We start from the raw sequence: 19,721 nt of genomic DNA on the forward strand, positions 1-19,721 counted from the left end.
ACAACGGGGTTCCCATCATTTCCCTTGGCTTGTGTGTTCCAGGTTTAACCAGCCCCCTCTCCAAAACCAAACCACTTCTACTCTCTTTTCTGTTAGGAAAATATTTCTAGATGATCCCAGGCAGGCAGGGCTGGAGCTGAAGGAGCCTGGGAAGAAATGGAAGTCTAAAATCCCTTGAGATTTGCACTGACACTGTGAACAAACTCTGTGGGTTCTCCCACTCCATCCTGGACACACCACAAGGTGTTCCCAAAGCACAGCTGGGAACTCACCTTCAGATGGGGCTGAACATTAACAGGGAGTTTTGTGAGTTCTCCAGAGCCTAAAAAATGAATCCTTCAGACTAAATGTGGGCTGGATTTAGTTAATCTACACCATTCCCTGCAGGAATCACTCAATCATTCTTCCCAGGAACCGACCCCTGCCTGTAAGGGGAGATGTGCAGGAAACAAACAGATATTATGACCATTTGTTTCTGGCCTAAATTACTGTCATTGCTCTAAAAATGCCTTAAAGTTTGATTGCAAGTTACACTGCTCATATTTTGTCATGTTATTTTTAATGGAACCTTTGAGGCATAGGTAAAAACTGGTCTTTTTTTGTCATAAAATATATTCAGAGAAATAGATAGATATAAAATTATGAATAAAACTAGTCTGGTTTTTTCACACTGAAAATTAATGATAAAAGTGCCCCACCATGGGAATTATTTCTCTCAGTTTCTGCCTCCTCTCCAAGGAATTGTCTTTGAGAAAAGCACCAACTTTTTGTTGCTGCCTCTTAAAAACCCCACTCTGGTCCAACATCTGTTTGGAAACCCAATTGTCAGACCCAACCCTTGAAGGTTCAAGCAGCTGGATTATAAAACTCAATTTCTACAATGACAAGTGCCCTGAACTCCAGAGGTCCATCAGTCCTGCACAGAACCATGGAATCACTCCAGAGGTGCATGAGTCCACACAGAACCATGGAATCACTCCAGAGGTCCACGAGTCCACACAGAACCATGGAATCACTCCAGAGGTCCATGAGTCCACACAGAACCATGGAATCACTCCAGAGGTCCATGAGTCCACACAGAACCATGGAATCACTCCAGAGGTCCACGAGTCCACACAGAACCATGGAATCACTCCAGAGGTCCACGAGTCCACACAGAACCATGGAATCACTCCAGAGGTCCACGAGTCCACACAGAACCATGGAATCACTCCAGAGGTCCATGAGTCCTGCACAGAACCATGGAATCACTCCAGAGGTCCATGAGTCCACACAGAACCATGGAATCACTCCAGAGGTCCTGAATCCACACAGAACCATGGAATCACTCCAGAGGTCCTGAATCCACATAGGACCATGGAATCACTCCAGAGGTCCATGAGTCCTGCACAGATCCATGGAATCACTCCAGAGGTCCATGAGTCCTGCACAGAACCATGGAATCACTCCAGAGGTCCATGAGTTCTGCACAGAACCATGGAATCACTCCAGAGGTCCTGAATCCACACAGAACCATGGAATCACTCCAGAGGTCCATGAGTTCTGCACAGACCCATGGAATCACTCCAGAGGTCCATGAGTTTTGCACAGACCCATGGAATCACTCCAGAGGTCCATGAGTCCACATAGGACCATGGAATCACTCCAGAGGTCCATGAATCCACATAAACCCATGGAATCACTCCAGAGGTCCATGAGTCCACATAGAACCATGGAATCACTCCAGAGGTCCATCAGTCCAGAGCTGCACAGATCCATGGAATCACTCCAGAGGTCCATGAGTTCTGCACAGACTCATGGAATCACTCCAGAGGTCCATGAATCCACATAAACCCATGGAATCACTCCAGAGGTCCATCAGTCCAGAGCTGCACAGAACCATGGAATCACTAAGGTTGGAAAAGCCCTCTCAGACCAAAGGGTCCAACCATCCCCCAGCACTGCCAAGGCCACACTGCCCCATGTCCCCAAGTGCCACATCCCAGGGCTTTTAAATCCCTCCAGGGATGGGGACTCCTTTCCAGCCAGGGCTGGACAGCCCTTTGCATGGAGAAATTATCCCTAATATCCAACCTAAGGCTCCCCTGGTCCATCCTGAAGCTGTTTCCTGAATTATCTGCCTTTTCCCTTGGCTGTTGGTGCAGCTTGGCCAACACCACCCAAACCCAAACCCAAGCTGGTGATTTTTCCAACATCCTACAGGTCCTGTGTGTCCCAACCCCCCTGCACAACCCTCTGAAAATTCAGCTGTTCCCTCCAGAGCCAATTTATTCAGGTGAGGACAGCAGGGCTGTGCCACAGGAGCCTGAAAAAAAAATGTAATCTGTATTCTTGAAGGTCACTAACTCCCAATCTGCTGCCTTGCACATCTCCTGCCTTTTGGAAGCTTTGCCCAGGTTTGCCCAGGACAGGGCAGGTCTGGGGGAGAAATGAGTTGGATGTGGAGCTGCTCCACGGGGTTTGTAGGATGTACAACTCATGAACGTAGCACGGATTTATCTGGAGAGGGCACCAGGCAGGGAGGCTGCTGAGAGAGCAAGGGAAAGGCTTCTGTTCCTGAAGGCACAGGAAAAACGTGTGGAGTCTCTTGAGCTGTGTAGGCACGAGCTGCAAATTGTTAGGGGAGAGACTCTGAAGATGTAGAAGATTTTTTTTTTTTTTGGGGTGGGAAGCTGGTGATTTAATTTATTTTTCAAGCTGCATTGCTTGTTGCCCAGGAAGAACTCCAGCATCCAATTTAGTTTGTGAGGTTAACAGAAGCCAAGGAGGATCTCAGGGTATTTCTGAGCAATGAAATAGTCTGGGATAAGAATAATATCGGGAATATTCCAATGTGTGAGGGACATTCCAAGCTGATTAAACTCTGAGAGTGTTAATTAACCACCAGGCAAGCTGAAGATTTGAAACCAAATGCTGAAACAAAGTATTTCTCTGCTGTTAGTCCTGCATGCAAGGCTGGAAAGCCTTTGAGGAGAGGACTGTGTGCCTTTGGAACAGGCTCAGACAGTCCCTGCTCTCCAGAGACAGCCTGTCCTTCCTTCCCCAGGATGGGCTCCCACTGACTGGGGCAAGGCCTGGCCAGCAGCCACAGGCTGATTTTTGGCACACAGGTGAACTCCACCACTCTCTTACTTGATGGAAAAAATAAAGCCATTTGATGCCATCCCATGAGCCAGGGAAAAAAAAAGGCATTTTAAGCTAAAAAGCCTTTCCTGTGTGATTTCAAATTTGTGGCTTCTGGTTTTTTTTGGAGGGGAGGAGGAAGGAGGAGCAGAAAGAAATGAGCAGTGTGCATTTATTTCCTTCTTTCTCCTCGGGACCAACACTTGGAATTTATGAAGGAGCAGAGGAAAACACATCCTGATTTATAGACTGCAGCATCCACCAGCAAACCTGAGCCACATCACTGATCCCACAGTTTTCCATGCAGGAATAACAATGCTGCTCCTTCCTTTCTGGTTCCAGAGACCACAGATACCTGTTTAAAACAACTCCTTGTCTTTGCCACTGCCACTGAGCATTCCTTGACTTCAGGAGTTCCTCAGCATTCACTAAAACTGCTCCAAAATTCCAGCCCTTCCCTAATCCCTTTCCTGCTGCTGTTATTTTTCCTTCTTGCCCTGAGACATCCCAACCACAGAAACCTGTTTAAAACAACTCCTTGTCTTTGCCACTGAGCATTCCTTGACTTCAGGAGTTCCTCAGCATTCACTAAAACTGCTCCAAAATTCCAGCCCTTCCCTAATCCCTTTCCTGCTGCTGTTATTTTTCCTTCTTGCCCTGAGACATCCCAACCCACCCACTGTCAGTCAAGTGCCTGGATTAAGGGCTTTGCTGGAAATCACAAAGCTTGAGGCAAACCCAGGGAGAGCAACCACTCCAGAGCAGTTCAAAGGGTGGCTGTGCCTGCTGGGATGAGCCTGAGGAGGAGGCTTTGAAGGGCAAAAGGCAGGAGGGATGGGATGAGACTGGAGAGCACAATGCAGCCAAGAATGATCCAGGAGAGAAAACCATGCCCAGGGCAAGGAAACAACTTCCATTTTGGAAACAAGCAGCTTAGAAAAGGAATGGAAAGCATTACTAATGAGCAATCAAATCCATCAAGCAGAAGAAGAGAATAAGTTCTATCTGAGTATGTTCATCCACTAAAGGTGAAAGGTGTTATTTCAGCCCCACAGAAGGTTGGTTTGAGGACCAGAAGGCAAATACAGGTTACAAAGCAAGCTTGGTAGGAAGAACAGATTAAAAATGGAAATAAAAATGAAGAATCTTAAATGGATCTTCAACTACAATGGACAGGGATGCACGTGGTGAGGGTTGATATTTTGTTCTCAGCCACCCCCTCCTGCTTTCAGTGCAAGCCCACAGTCCAGATCAGTAAATGACCAATTTCTCAAGCATTTGTGGTCCAGAACAGAGAGGTTGACTCTGGTCCAGTCTGTGCAGGGAGGATTACACCTTCCTCTGAACTCCCCTCACCACAAAGCCCAATATTTAGAGAATAAGCCTCATGGATTGTCTTCACTTGACAAGTGCTGTGTGTGTTCCCCCATGGGAAATTTCTCTGCCAAGAGGAAGGGATTGTGATTTTTGAGAGGCTGAACTACACAATCCTTTAAAAAAAAAAAAAGAGAAATCCAATATTTTAAACCCAAGGGTTCCCTTTTAGGAAATCCCTCTCCTCTATTTCTTCTAGATAATGTTTCTCACCCCCCCACCTTCTCTCCCCTCCTCTCCTCTCCCCCCACCATCATCTCCCTCCCCTCCCCTCCTCTCCTCTCCCCCCACCATCATCTCCCTCCCCTCCCCTCCTCTCCTCTCCCCCCACCATCATCTCCCTCCCCTCCCCTCCTCTCCTCTCCCCCCACCATCATCTCCCTCCCCTCCCCTCCTCTCCTCTCCCCCCACCATCATCTCCCTCCCCTCCCCTCCTCTCCTCTCCCCCCACCATCATCTCCCTCCCCTCCCCTCCTCTCCTCTCCCCCCACCATCATCTCCCTCCCCTCCCCTCCTCTCCTCTCCCCCCACCATCATCTCCCTCCCCTCCCCTCCTCTCCTCTCCCCCCACCATCATCTCCCTCCCCTCCCCTCCTCTCCTCTCCCCCCACCATCATCTCCCTCCCCTCCCCTCCTCTCCTCTCCCCCCACCATCATCTCCCTCCCCTCCCCTCCTCTCCTCTCCCCCCACCATCATCTCCCTCCCCTCCCCTCCTCTCCTCTCCCCCCACCATCATCTCCCTCCCCTCCCCTCCTCTCCTCTCCCCCCACCACCATCTCCCTCCCCTCCCCTCCTCTCCCCCCACCACCATCTCCCTCCCCTCCCCTCCTCTCCTCCCACCACCATCTCCCTCCCCTCCCCTCCTCTCCTCCCACCACCATCTCCCTCCCCTCCCCTCCTCTCCTCTCCCCCCACCACCATCTCCCTCCCCTCCCCTCCTCTCCCCCCACCACCATCTCCCTCCCCTCCCCTCCTCTCCCCTCCCCCCACCACCATCTCCCTCCCCTCCCCTCCTCTCCCCCCACCACCATCTCCCTCCCCTCCCCTCCTCTCCCCCCACCACCATCTCCCTCCCCTCCCCTCCTCTCCCCCCACCACCATCCCTCCCCTCCCCTCCTCTCCCCCCACCACCATCCCTCCCCTCCCCTCCTCTCCCCCCACCACCATCTCTCCCCTCCCCTCCCCTCCTCTCCCCCCACCATCATCTCCCTCCCCTCCCCTCCCCTCCTCTCCCCCCCCATCATCTCTCCCCTCCCCTCCTCTCCTCTCCCCCCCCATCATCTCTCCCCTCCCCTCCTCTCCTCTCCCCCCCACCATCATCTCTCCCCTCCCCTCCTCTCCTCTCCCCCCACCATCATCTCCCTCCCCTCCCCTCCCCTCCCCTCCTCTCCTCTCCCCCCCCATCATCTCTCCCCTCCTCTCCTCTCCTCTCCCCCCCACCATCATCTCCCTCCCCTCCTCTCCCCCATCCTCAGCTTCCCACCAGGAGGTTGGGGTGGAGGAGACACAGTCCCACAACTCCCAACCAAACTCCTGAGCTTTTCCAAAAGCCTGGACGAAGCTCTAGAGCTCTCCAGGCTGAGGTGACCTTTATTTGGACATCTCTTGTTGACTTCACAGGAAGAGAAATCCAACTGGTGGGCTCAGCCTGGAGGGAAGGGCCAGGCAGGGACACAGTTGGGTGATTATGGCACAAAACTCCCCCAAATTGCTTTGTGCATCTGCAAAGGCCTCCAGAAAGGCACAGAAAATACGATTTCAGGGGTGTTGCTGCTCATGGTTGAAGCTGCTGGAGCACATTTGCAAAGTGCAAATGGGAGGAGCTGATTGAACTTTATGTCAGAACATCCCAAATGAGAGGATTACCTTCATTCCACACTGGAAACCTCCACCTGGAGCTCCCTGACATTTAAAATTTCATCTAAGATGAATATTCTCAGTGTCTACTGATTTTTTTTATTTCCTTTTTTTATTGAATAATATGAAAAAATATCCCAAATTCGAGTGACCAGAAAATGAGAGAAGAACTTTCTGTAACCAGGAAAAAGCACTTTGGAAACGAATCATCTCCTCACACACACACACAAAAGTCATGCAGGAGATTTGAGTTATGCAAAGAGCAGGAATAGGCACAGAATTCCAGAATGGTTTGGGTTGGAAAGGACCTCAAAGACACCTCATTCCACCTCATTCCACCAGCCCAGGTTGTTCCAAGCCCCAGGGCAATAATCACATGATAGTTCACCAAAAATAAAGAGAATTAGGAAGATTCAGGTGCTTAATCCAACCATGAGGAGAAGGGCAAACACAGCAATTCCAGGGCTATTCCTTCTGACAGCTGGCAGGGCCTTCTCTCCTTTCCAGGAGCAAAATGGGACAGAATTCAGGATGCTCCCTTGTTCTGACAGGTCTCTGGGGCTCAGGGGAGCCATTCCCACCTCCTGGATGCAGCCCCAGAAAGGACTAATGGGAAGCCACAAAGACATAAAACAACTAAATAAAAACATGAGGCTTCTGCCTTTTCCTTTCCACACAGGAGTGTGATATTAAAACACACTTTTCAATCAGTTATGACCCTTAATTCTACCAAGATTCCCCTTGTCCACTGCTAAAGGGTTAGTAAAGCTTTTTGGGCAGCAGAAACCAGGGCTGTCCAAGCACCAGGACACCCCACCAGCCCCACAGCACCCCAGAATTACCATTTTTATCACAGCCTACAATTATTATTTTTACATTTCTTCCCCCAGTCGAGAATTACAATTTTTAGCTCATCACTTATTAACAACTTGGAAATGTTGCTTTAAGGTAAGTCATAAAATCTGATTTTTTAAGTGAAGTTTCTATCAAAAGGACAGAAATTATGGTTCCTGTCCAAATGACTCAATGATTTTAAGGAAATACTGATTTGATCCTGCTAAAAACTTCCTTGGAAAACACAAGCTGGGTGGGTCATATTGTATTTCTACCAGAGAATGCCACTTCTGTTTGCACTGTATTTATGAAACAATTTACTTTTAAAACCCAAGTTTGTGCTTCTGAAATGTCCTCATAGAGAGATTCCCAATTCCACATTTTGAGCAGGAAATATCCAAGCCCTTCCCCTCCAGCCCCACATCTCACCCCTTCCCACCAGGCAATGCCAAATGCAAATTCCTTTGGCATGAATGAAACAGTCTCACCTCGGAATATTTATGATATTGAACCACAGACATCCCATTCCCTGAGGGAATTATTTGTGTACACAAGGGGAGCTGAAGGACTGCACTGACTGCTGGAACTGCCAGAGAATCACAGAATGGATTGGGTGGGAAAAGACCTCCGAGATCATCAAGTCCAACCCTTGGTCCAACTCCAGTCCCTTTACCAGATCATGGCACTCAGTGCCACGGCCAAGCTCAGTTGAAAAACCTCCAGGGATGGGGAATCCACCCCCTCTCTGGGCAGCCCATTCCAATGCCTGAGCACTCTCTCTGCAAAGAATTTCTTCCTGATCTCCAACCTAAACTTCCCCTGGCAGAGCTTGAGCCCATCGTGCCCCCTTGTCCTATTGCTGAGTGCCTGGGAGAAGAGACCAACCCCCATCTGGCCAGAACTTCCCTTCAGGCAGTTCCAGACAGTGCTGAGGTCACCTCTGAGCCTCCTCTTCTCCAGGCTGAACACCCCCAGCTCCCTCAGCCTCTCCCCACAGCACTTGTGCTCCAGTCCCTTCTCCAGCCTCGTTGCTCTTCTCACTTGGGTTGGAAGAGACCTCTGAGATCATCAAGTCCAACCCTTGATCCAACCCCACTGTGATCACCAGCCCAGGGCACAGAGTGCACAGAGTGCCCTGGGCTGGTGATCACAGTAGGGTTGGATCAAGACATGTTGGATTCTCTGTCCCTGGAGGTGTTTAAGAGGACACTCAGAGCCACATCCAGTCCCTTCTCCAGCCTCGTTGCTCTTCTCTGGCCCCGCTCCAGCCCCTCAACCTCTTTCCTCAACTGAGGGGCCCAGAAGTTCCCCACATTACAAGCCCTCCCTTTTTTACTCACTCCATGGCACAAATATTTCCCCTTAACAAAGAACTTCCAACTCTACCATGGATTTCTTTGGACTTTTTTAGTAACTTCTCCTTTAGTAATTTTTTTAGCACCTCTAAGTGCTGCCTGAAGGTCACTGGATGCAAACTGTGCTTACTATTCATTTGATAAGTTAGAGAGAAAAGCAATGAAAGATATTTGCACTGTTTTTCTTCCCTCTTTACCTTGCCCTTGTCAAAGTAATGGATAATTTCTTGATAGAGTTGATCTTTCAGCTGTCCTTGAGTAGCAGCTTGGTATCCATCCCTCTGGGTGAGATGAGCTGCACAGGCTTCTTCTGACCACTGAATCAGACCAAAAAAAGGGAAGAGAAAACAAAATAAAAACTATGGCAGTGAAACAAAGGCTAAATAAAATAGATATTTTTCATTTAAGGACATTTTAGCACAGCTAATGAACTAACGAAGGGGGTTTGGGCACTCTGATTCCTTGGGCACAAGGAGCATTTATTTGAAGGCTGTAATTGGAGGTTAATTACACCCATCAGCTGGGAGGAACCTTCTGGAGGTGATTTCCTCTCCTGGGGGAGGTTGATGAGGTTGACCTTGGCCTGCTGATGGGGACAACCTGCTGGGGACAGCCTGGAAGCCAAGACACATCAACACAAAAGGAAACGAGGTGGCTCCAACTCCCAGAGGATGTTTGGAAAGGCACAGGTGATTTTATCCAACCTGCAATGAGGAGCTCTTGCTCTTCCACCAAATGCCTGATCCATCCTAATGGGTCAAGCCAAGATTTCAGTCCTAGTCATGGAATGGTTTGGGTTGGGAGGAATATTCAAGTTCATCTCATCCCACCCCCTGCCATGGGCAGGGACACCTCCCACCAGCCCAGGCTGCTCCAAGCCCTGTCCAACCTGGCCTGGGACACTCCCAGGGATGGGGCAGCCACAGCTTCTCTGGGCACCTGTGCCAGGGCCTGCCCACCCTCCCAGCCAGCAATTCCTTCCCAGTATCCCATCCAACCCTGCCATCCATCATTTGAAGCCATTCCCTGTGTCCTGTCCCTACATGTCCCTGTCAAAAGTCTCTCTCCAGCTTTCAGTTATTTATCTCCAGCCTCAGTTCTTTATCACCACCAGCCAACCTGAGACCCTGCATTGGCTGAAAATGTCCTGGCCAAGGGCAGGAATTCAGGGCTGTCCAATCCCTCCTCATCCCATCCTGTGGGATTTGCTCCTCTGCAGCAAGTGGGAATAAATTCCATGTTTATTCCTCTGCTTGAAATAGTTACAGTAAACCTGAAGGAGTGGAGTGCACAGAGGCTGGTTGGGAGATTTAAATACAATAATTCACCTGAACAAAGCACTCAATAATTTTCTGATGAAGCTGATTGAAATGTCAGTGGTTGGCACCAAAAAACATCAGTCTGATTTCTCCAGAAATACCAGATATTGGAATAAACTCCCCTCATTTCAAATAAGAAGGAGTAAAGAGTGAAATACAAACACATGGTGAGAAAGAACAACCAAGTCACACTCCCAGGGCTGGGGCAGCCACAGCTTCTCTGGGCACCTGTGCCAGGGCCTGCCCACCCTCCCAGGGCAGGATCCCATCCCAGTATCTGCCCTAAAACTCACAGACTGATTTCCACAATTACTGTCACACCGTCCAGTTTTACCTCCTGTATCTTATTAAATTTCACCCAATTACTCCTTAATTTGGCCAAAATGTTTGTGTTTGGGCCAAGCAGACACCTTTGACCCCTCTGTGATGCACAACTGTGTTTCTGAGCAACACAGACCTCGTGGAGCCTGCAGAGCAAAGGCTGGTTCTTATCAGCATGCAAAGAGCAACGATCTTCTGTTAGGTTGGAACACCTCAATTTTGGCAAAATGGGTTAAAAACACAGCAAAAGTCTCTTTTTCTTGAGTGTGCTTCATCAGCTGGCAGTAATTTGGAGAACAGGATGGCATCTCTCTCTGCACGGGCACAGCCTTGCCACAAATTTAAAGGTGAAATTGTCACACGCTCTCAGGCTCGACCTCAGTGTGATCCCATTAAAATCAGAGTGATGGAATATCTGCCAGTGAGGAGTGTCATTGAAAATCCTGTCCTCGAGGCTTGACAGGAGAACTCCCCTGCTTAGTTACACACAGCACAATATTTGCTGCTCCTCCAGCTCCACTGAACCTCCCCCCACTGCCAGTACTGGTGGGAACAAGGATTTGGAGAGAGAGAGACTTGAACATTTTTATATAAAGTAATTCCAGCCTATAATATAATTATGCTGATGAACAAACATTCCCTCAGTGATGAAAGCCTGTGAGAAATCCTCTCCCTGCATTTGCCATGTTCTATCCATTTGCATTTTGAGGAATCAAAAAGGGGTATTTGTGACTTCAAAGGGGTGAATTAAGATCATAGAATGACAGAATGGATTGGGTTGGAAAAGACCTCTGAGATCATCAAGTCCAACCCTTGGGCCAACTCCAGTCCCTTTACCAGATCATGGCACTCAGCGCCACGGCCAAGCTCAGCTGAAAAACCTCCAGGGATGGGGAATCCACCCCCTCTCTGGGCAGCCCATTCCAATCCCTGAGCACTCTCTCTGCAAAGAAGTTTTTTCTGCTCTCCAACTTCAATTTCCCCTGGCAGAGCTTGAGCCCATCGTGCCCCCTTGTCCTATTGCTGAGTGCCTGGGAGAAGAGACCAACCCCCACCTGGCCACAACTTCCCTTCAGGCAGTTCCAGACAGTGCTGAGGTCACCTCTGAGCCTCCTCTTCTCCAGGCTGAACACCCCCAGCTCCCTCAGCCTCTCCCCACAGCACTTGTGCTCCAGTCCCTTCTCCAGCCTCGTTGCTCTTCTCTGGCCCCGCTCCAGCCCCTCAATCTCTTGCCTCAACTGAGGGGCCCAGAACTGAACACAACACTCAAGGTGTGGCCTCCCCAAGGCAGAGTCCAGGGGAAGGGTCACTGCCCTGGGCCTGCTGGCCACGCTAGTTTGGATCCAGGCCAGGATCCCATTGGCCTTCTTGGCCACCTGGGCACACTGGTGGCTCCTGTTGAGCTTCCTGTCCCTCAGTCCCCCCAGGTCCCTCTGCCTGGCTGCTCTCCAGCCACTCTGTGCCCAGCCTGGAGCGCTGCAGGGGGTTGTTGTGGTTCTTGTGGTTCTGTCACTCAATCCCTGCCCTGAGCTGCAGCTCAGGGTGTTCACCAGCTCCAAGTGCAGATGTTGTGAGTGGCAAACACCACTCTGGGTTAGTGCTGGCAGATGTGCCAGCCCTGGGGGTGTTTTGGGGCCCACCTTGAGGAGCTTGGCGTGGAGCAGCAACGTGTAGGCAGCCTCTGTGTAGTTGTCACACTCCTTGTGCAGGTCACACAGTTTGTACAAATACCTGCAAGGAAGGCAAACAACAGTGCTTAAAAAAAGGCTGGGTTTTAAGATGCTACTTAGTAAATTATTTTGAAGATTACAGCGGTTCAAGCTCAACTAAATATTTGTGGGATTATTTAAAGTTCCTATTTCTGTGTGTAGAAAACCTTTAGGACCATTTGCATCTCCCTCGGGTTCTTTTCAATGCATATTCATAGAATTAGAAAATCAGGGCAACATAAGGTTGGAAAAGACCTGCAAGATCATCAAGCCCAACCTTTGACTAAACCCCACCATATGAATGACTTGTGAGCCCAAGAAGGATTTTGTGCAGGGCAGGGCACTCTTACAGTTCAGCTTTGGAGACAAATAAAAGCTCTCAAATTCTTTAACTTCAATATCCTCCCACCTCTGGCAGGGAACTCTTTTTATTTGCTGAGTTTTCTGGTGACAATTTAAAAAAAACTAACTCCAAAACTATTAAAATTTTATTGTGAAAAAGCCAGTGGAAATACTCTCAAGCTTGATATTCATTAAGAGAAACAGGAGAGAATTTGGGGTGGATTTAACACTGAGAGACAACACAGAGATGCTGAATAGGGCAGAGCTACAACCCAGAATGTCCCATTTGCCCACAATTACCAACCCTGTCACTTCCTTCCCTTTTTCCAACCCACTAAACACCAATTAAAACCATTCAAACAACAGGAGGGGAGGACACAGGTGGAAATTCTTCCCAAAAGGGAATGAGCATCTGAGAATGAATGAACTACCAACACTTAGATGCCCAAGGTGGCATCACAATCACAACCTGCAGCATTTTAGCATGAAGGTGCAGCCAATTCTAAGCCAAAGCACAAGTGGAGGACGAGGAACCCTGAGGTTTACACAAAACACAGAGACACATTTCCATGTTTGCTTCGTGGGAAAATAGATTTTGAAAGGTTCCTGAGAGCTTTAAGATGAAAAGAAGTATCAGGTATGATATTTAATAGTGGGTTTTACCCCAAGTTTTTTGCACCTCACCACTTATTTCTTTGCTCCTCACCACTTATTTCTTTGCTCCTCACCACTTATTTCTTTGCACCTCACCACTTATTTCTTTGCTCCTCAACATTTATTTCTTTGCACCTCACCACTTATTTCTTTGCTCCTCACCACTTATTTCTTTGCTCCTCACCACTTATTTCTTTGCTCCTCACCACTTATTTCTTTGCTCCTCAACATTTATTTCTTTGCTCCTCACCACTTATTTCTTTGCTCCTCAACATTTATTTCTTTGCTCAACTTTCTTTTGACTTATCCCTTTCCTCCATGAAAAGGAGAATATTCACTCCTAAATTCATTGTAATAAAAGTGAAGGAGCTGGAGAAAGGGGCCAGAGATAATCTCCTGACTCCAAGCCCAGCACTCCGTGTTCCCAGGGAGGATAAGCTCTAGAATTACTTAAGGCTCAGCCTAGGTAGGATTGTTCATTATTTCTTCTCCTCCAGCCCCCAAGTGACTCCTTAATAGGAACTCAATTTGCCCAATTACAGCAGAGCACAGCAGGCACTTTGTCACCAGTCGTGTTTACAAACCTGATGTACATTTCTTCTCTCTCGATCTCCTTGTAGAAATTCTGCAAAAAAATATTAACAAAAAAAAACCATCATCATCATTTCGTTCCCAAGTCTTTGATTCCTCAGTTTGGAACATAACACACAGAACATGCTCGGAATTAAAAATTCATAATTGTGTAACATCAGCCTGGGAGCTGCAGAGGGAAATTTGCCTCCAGTGCTGGAACACAACTTATTTAACCTACAAAGCCTAACGTTGCACAGTATTAGGGCTCGTGTCTCCTTGCAAAGGTTCAGAATCTGCAAGAATAGCACTGCCAGAAACCTGCTCCTGGCACTTCCAAGTCACACAGCATTGACCATTTGCACTTGGAAATTTTCTAATGTACGAAAAACATCATTTTTAAGCAACAGTTGATTTAAAACTCTGGATGTTGATTGGGCAATACATCATCTGCTCCTGAATTCTAATGGTTTCCTTGGAAATAAGGAGTTAGATTAGTGGTATTTCTCTGGTTTCATGTGCCACACATTAGCATTGCTCTCCTCTGGTTGCCTCTGGCCTTGAGATACACCAGTTAACAGTACAAATATTGGAAATGCAAAGCATGATAAACTGGGTGAGATATTAAAGGCATTTCTGAGCCTCACTTAAAACTCGCCTCCAAAAGGTAAAATATATCAAAGAAAACAAAATACAGAGAATTTTCTCCCTCCCTCAATTAAGGTGTGTTTGGATGCTGAATTAGAGCAGTTGAGGAGCCACTGAGGGATGCACCAGACATGGATAAACCCACCATAACACTGTTCCCTTCCAAGAGAACAGGAATCCAGAACAAAAGCCACATTTCACAGAGGAAAGGGTGGGTTATTCCAGGGATGTACCATTTCAGCTGATAAAAATGCTCACTGGTTTTAAGTTCAAATCAAAAGACAAACTGCCAAGGCCACCACTGACCATGTCCCCAGGTGCCACATCCACAGGGCTTTGAGATCCCTCCAGGGCTGGGGACATCCACTGTGCCAGGGCTGGACAGCCTTTTGCAGGAAAGGATTTTCTCCAATATCCCACCTGATCTTCCCCTGGTGCCACCTGAGGCTGTGCCCTCTGCTCCTGTCCCTGTGCCCTGGAGCAGAGCCCAACCCCACCCTGGCCCCCCCCTCCTGGCAGGGATTGCAGAGCCAGAAGGTGCCTCCTGAGCCTCCTTTTCTCCAGGCTGAGCCCCCCCAGCTCCCTCAGCTGCTGCTCCAGCCCCTTCCCCATCAGCACTGGCTTAAATGCAGATCAAACCCTGCAACTCAAACTACACTCAGTACAGACCAACTTAATCCTGGCAAAGCCTCAGCATCATTAACCTCCCAATTAAGAACTCTTGGAGACCTCAGGTGGGAATTGTGCCGAGGATCAGCCCACGGTTGGGTTTTGGTAAAAGGCATGGATTTCACTCCAGGAACCTGGAGAAAGATGAAAGGGCTGAGCTGGCCCTGGGGGTCAAATGGGAGTTTAGAATCAAGCTCAAGTTTTGAATCATGGCTGCTGAAAACAAAGGAAAATTCTGGCCTACAATTCCCAGTGTTTCCTGAGGACTTGTGCAGGGAATCTCACAGGGATTTACTCTGGCAGCAGCAAATCACCCTCAAAATTTATCACTGACAAATTCAGATGCCAAAAATCAGCATCAGGAGATGCTGTTGGGAACACCTGGAGAAAACAATCCCAACCCCTCAGTGTGCCAAGAGTCCCTTGTGGTCGGGAGGGTGAGAATTCCTGGGAGGAGACTCAGAGCATTGTGATGAAAGGAAAGAGCAACAAATGCACCTTCCCGAGGCACCTTTCCCAGTTTCAGAGCCTGGTTTGGAGTGTGTGGTGTGTGTGATTTGCTCTTTCCCATCCTGCCCGTGTGGACTGGCAGGATTTTCCAACACAATTCCGCCCGGGAGGACGCGCTGACCTTTGTGTGGGCAACAAACCAGCCTGTGCCAACCCTCCAAGTGCCTCCTCCTCTCCCATTCCCTGAACAATCCGATGCTTTTGGGTGTGCACAGGGAGGGAAAACAACCTAAAAATAAAGGCCCAGTTTGGGTTTGATGTCCTGCTCTCCCCTCCTGCTCCAGTGGGCACGGCTGGATGGGGTGGCACAAAGGCTGCACTGCACCAGCCCTGGATGGCTGAGGAGATGCCAACCAAAAGCTACAAACTGTTTACTCAGCTCTTCCCTGAAAAAAAACCCATCAGCCACATCCCACAAACCACAAACTTTGGCAGTGCCCCACACATGGCAGCAAAATAAAAGCTTTGGTGAGGACAGAGGGATGAAAGCTCCTACTGGAAAAATCAAATCTGGTTATTATAACTTTGGGGGCTCTAAAAGTTATTTTCCATATGTGCTGATTTTAGGCTTGGAGAATCTCAGAGTCCAATGGTCCACCAGTGGGTACCATGGGGGACAACTTCTACAGCTTCCCACTCGAGCCCAAAGGGACAAAGGGTTGTGTACAGAGCACTCATTCCAGAATTCCTGGAACTCTAAGAAGGAAATTTCCTATCAGTGAGAAAATCAATCTGAATTTTTCCTGCTGTCAATGAAAGAGTAACTCAAATTTCTTCAAAAATTTGGAATGCAGAGGCTGAGCAGAAAGCACAACACAAGTGGGATTCCAAAAGCATGGAAAATCTGGAAGTAAACTGCACAGAACTCCAACATTCAAGGGTTATTCAAGGGCTATTCTGCATAAAGTTTCTCAGAAATCAACTGCAAACATCCATGGACAGCCCTCCTTATAACAATCTTCTCCCAGCATCAATTAAAGAAGGAACAACCCACTGATTTGCCTTCCTCAAAACAGCATGACCCCCCCAAAGCATTCCAGATTCCCATGGGAATGCCAGGGGGGCCCCTGTGTGGCCCAGAGGGGTGAGATGCCCCCCCCAAGGGGGGCCCTGCATGGCACAGAGTGGTAAGATGCCCCCCCAGGGGGGCCCCTGTGTGGCCCAGAGGGGTGAGATGCCCCCCCAGGAGGACCTCTGTGTGGCCCAGAGGGGTGAGATGCCCACCCCAGGGGGGCCCCTGTGTGGCCCAGAGGGGTGAGATGCCCACCCCAGGGGGGCCTCTGTGTGGCACAGAGGGGTGAGATGCCCACCCCAGGGGGGCCCCTGTGTGGCCCAGAGGGGTGAGATGTGCCCCCAGGGGGGCCTCTGTGTGGCCCAGAGGGGTGAGATGCCCACCCCAGGAGGACCTCTGTGTGGCCCAGAGGGGTGAGATGCCCCCCCAGGAGGACCTCTGAGTGGCCCAGAGGGGTGAGATGCCCACCCCAGGGGGGCCCCTGTGTGGCCCAGAGGGGTGAGATGCCCACCTCAGGGGGGCCCCTGTGTGGCCCAGAGTGGTGAGATGTCCCCCCAGGGGGGCTCTGTGTGGCCCAGAGGGGTGAGATGTGCCCCCAGGGGGGCCTCTGTGTGGCCCAGAGGGGTGAGATGCCCACCCCAGGGGGGCCTCTGTGTGGCCCAGAGGGGTGAGATGCCCACCCCAGGGGGGCCCCTGTGTGGCCCAGAGGGGTGAGATGCCCCCCCCAGGGGGGGCCCTGTGTGGCCCAGAGGGGTGAGATGCCCACCCCAGGGGGGCCTCTGTGTGGCCCAGAGGGGTGAGATGTCCACCCCAGGGGGGCCTCTGTGTGGCACAGAAGGGTGAGATGTGCCCCCAGGGGGGACTCTGTGTGGCACAGAGGGGTGAGATGCCCACCCCAGGGGGGCCCCTGTGTGGCCCAGAGGGGTGAGATGCCCACCCCAGGGGGGCCTCTGTGTGGCCCAGAGGGGTGAGATGCCCACCCCAGGAGGGCCCCTGTGTGGCACAGAGGGGTGAGATGCCCACCCCAGGGGGGACTCTGTGTGGCCCAGAGGGGTGAGATGCCCACCCCAGGGGGGCCCCTGTGTGGCACAGAGGGGTGAGATGCCCACCCCAGGGGGGCCCCTGTGTGGCACAGAGGGGTGAGATGTCCTCCCAGGGGGGCCCCTGTGTGGCACAGAGGGGTGAGATGTGCCCCCAGGGGGGCCCCTGTGTGGCCCAGAGGGGTGAGATGCCCACCCCAGGGGGGCTCTGTGTGGCCCAGAGGGGTGAGATGCCCACCCCAGGGGGGCCCCTGTGTGGCCCAGAGGGGTGAGATGCCCACCCCAGGAGAGCCCCTGTGTGGCCCAGAGGGGTGAGATGCGCCCCCAGGGGGGCCCCTGTGTGGCCCAGAGGGGTGAGATGTCCCCCCGGGGGGGACTCTGTGTGGCCCAGAGGGGTGAGATGCCCACCCCAGAGGGGCATCTGTGTGGCCCAGAGGGGTGAGATGCCCACCCCAGGGGGAGCCCTGTGTGGCACAGAGGGGTGAGATGCCCACCCCAGGGGGACCTCTTTGTGGCCCAGAGGGGTGAGATGCCCACCCCAGGGGGGCCCCTGTGTGGCCCAGAGGGGTGAGATGCCCACCCCAGGAGGGCCCCTGCGTGGCCCAGAGGGGTGAGATGCCCACCCCAGGGGGGCCCCTGTGTGGCCCAGAAGGGTGAGATGCCCCCCCAGGGGGTGCCCTGTGTGGCCCAGAGGGGTGAGATGCCCCCCCAGGGGGTGCCACCCCTGCTCACCAGCACGTTGACGGTGCAGCTCATGCGGTTCTCCTTGTTCTCGTCGTGCATGATGGTCCTGTAGTCCAAGAGCCTCTCCATGAGCCGCACCACGAGCTTCACGAAGGTCTCCCCGCTCTTGGCAAGGTATTTGTGCTTCCTGCAGTGCTCCAGGAGGCTGCAAAACCAACCACATCCTCCCTGTTCCAGCAGCCACAACCCCGACTCAGGCGTGGCTTTAAATACTGCGCTTCGTTAACAGATTGGAATTATTTCTGGGCTGCAAAGTTCGTTGTGCTCTAATTGCTCTCCCTCCTGAGTTCCCTGTGCCATAAATCTCAGCACTTACATTTTGTCAAATAACACTTTGTACTGCTCGTCCCCTCGGCCTCCTTCCACTTCATGATCCAGTTTGGTGATGATCTCGTTTTCGAACTGTAATTAAACAAAGCAAGCGGAAACAATCAGATGGCAAATATTTCCCTTTATTGCCAGGGCCCCACAGGTTGCTTGGGCACCTCAGTGGCACCTTCAGCCACTGCCTCAAAGCCTGATTGACTCTGCTTTTAGAGCACCCACCAGCATCTCCTGCCCTACAAGGGCTTTGGGTTGAAGAAACCACCGGGCACGTTGTTAAATGAAGTGCAAATATTTGCATGATGAAAAACTAAATTAGGAGGTCAATGGCAAGAATGAGGGCAGGGAAACAGAATCATAGAATCATAGAATGGATTGGGTTGGAAAAGACCTCCAAGATCATCAAGTCCAACCCTTGGTCCAACTCCAGTCCCTTTACCAGATCATGGCACTCAGTGCCACGGCCAATCTGTGTTTAAAAACCTCCAGGGATGGGGAATCCACCCCCTCTCTGGGCAGCCCATTCCAATCCCTGAGCACTCTCTCTGCAAAGAAGTTTTTTCTGATCTCCAACTTCAATTTCCCCTGGCAGAGCTTGAGCCCATCGTGCCCCCTTGTCCTATTGCTGAGTGTCTGGGAGAAGAGACCAACCCCCACCTGGCCAGAACTTCCCTTCAGGCAGTTCCAGACAGTGCTGAGGTCACCTCTGAGCCTCCTCTTCTCCAGGCTGAACACCCCCAGCTCCCTCACAGAATGTCCCCTGCAATAGTGCAACAAAACTAAATGGTAAATACAGAACTCTGTGAGAGAGGAGAGAGAACACCTGAGGTGGATGCACAGCCCAGCATCAGTCAGACCCCTCTGTAGCACCAAGACACCAACTCCCAGTGGGGCACCACTGAGGACCTGCTAATAAATCACTGCAGGGGCAAAGGAAGTTGTTTCAAACAGCTCCAGAGGAATGTTATTTGGGCAATAATAGAATGCAAACCTAAGTGGGCATTAGAATATATTCCATATATACCCAAAGTGGGTAATTCCCTGGATTCTCAATGATGACAGAGGGTTTTACTGTTCCTGCTGCATTCCCTAAAGGCTCAGGCCAGGAATGGATGTGACCTGTTAGTGGTGGGAGGTTCATCCAGGCCTCCTGCTCTCTGATGAATCAGCTTAGGCACCTAATTCCTAATTCTTCATTAACTAAGCACAGCCATCCCCAGGATCAGTGACACAACAGGGAGCTCAGCAGAAGATCCTGGTGAGCTGAGAGCCCTGGCAGGGACAGGGAGCCCATTGCTCACAGTGGGAGTTTATT

The 19,721-nt window shown here is 50.6% G+C and overlaps 1 protein-coding gene across 2 annotated transcripts in view; it reads right to left on the reverse strand.

The window, feature by feature from the left end:
* Positions 1-19,721, reverse strand: part of DOCK1 (dedicator of cytokinesis 1) — a 359,613-nt gene that overhangs the window by 68,145 nt on the left and 271,747 nt on the right. For both annotated transcript variants that reach the window (XM_071564200.1, XM_071564199.1), the window contains exons 34-38: positions 18,399-18,484; positions 18,071-18,227; positions 13,474-13,514; positions 11,825-11,915; positions 8,742-8,861 (exon numbers count right to left, since the gene is read on the reverse strand). In XM_071564200.1, coding sequence (XP_071420301.1) covers positions 8,742-8,861; positions 11,825-11,915; positions 13,474-13,514; positions 18,071-18,227; positions 18,399-18,484 — 495 coding nt within the window. The remainder of the gene's footprint in view (positions 1-8,741; positions 8,862-11,824; positions 11,916-13,473; positions 13,515-18,070; positions 18,228-18,398; positions 18,485-19,721) is intronic.

This window comes from Pithys albifrons, chromosome 9, assembly GCF_047495875.1.
Source record: "Pithys albifrons albifrons isolate INPA30051 chromosome 9, PitAlb_v1, whole genome shotgun sequence".
NCBI classification, from domain to species: Eukaryota; Metazoa; Chordata; class Aves; order Passeriformes; family Thamnophilidae; genus Pithys; species Pithys albifrons.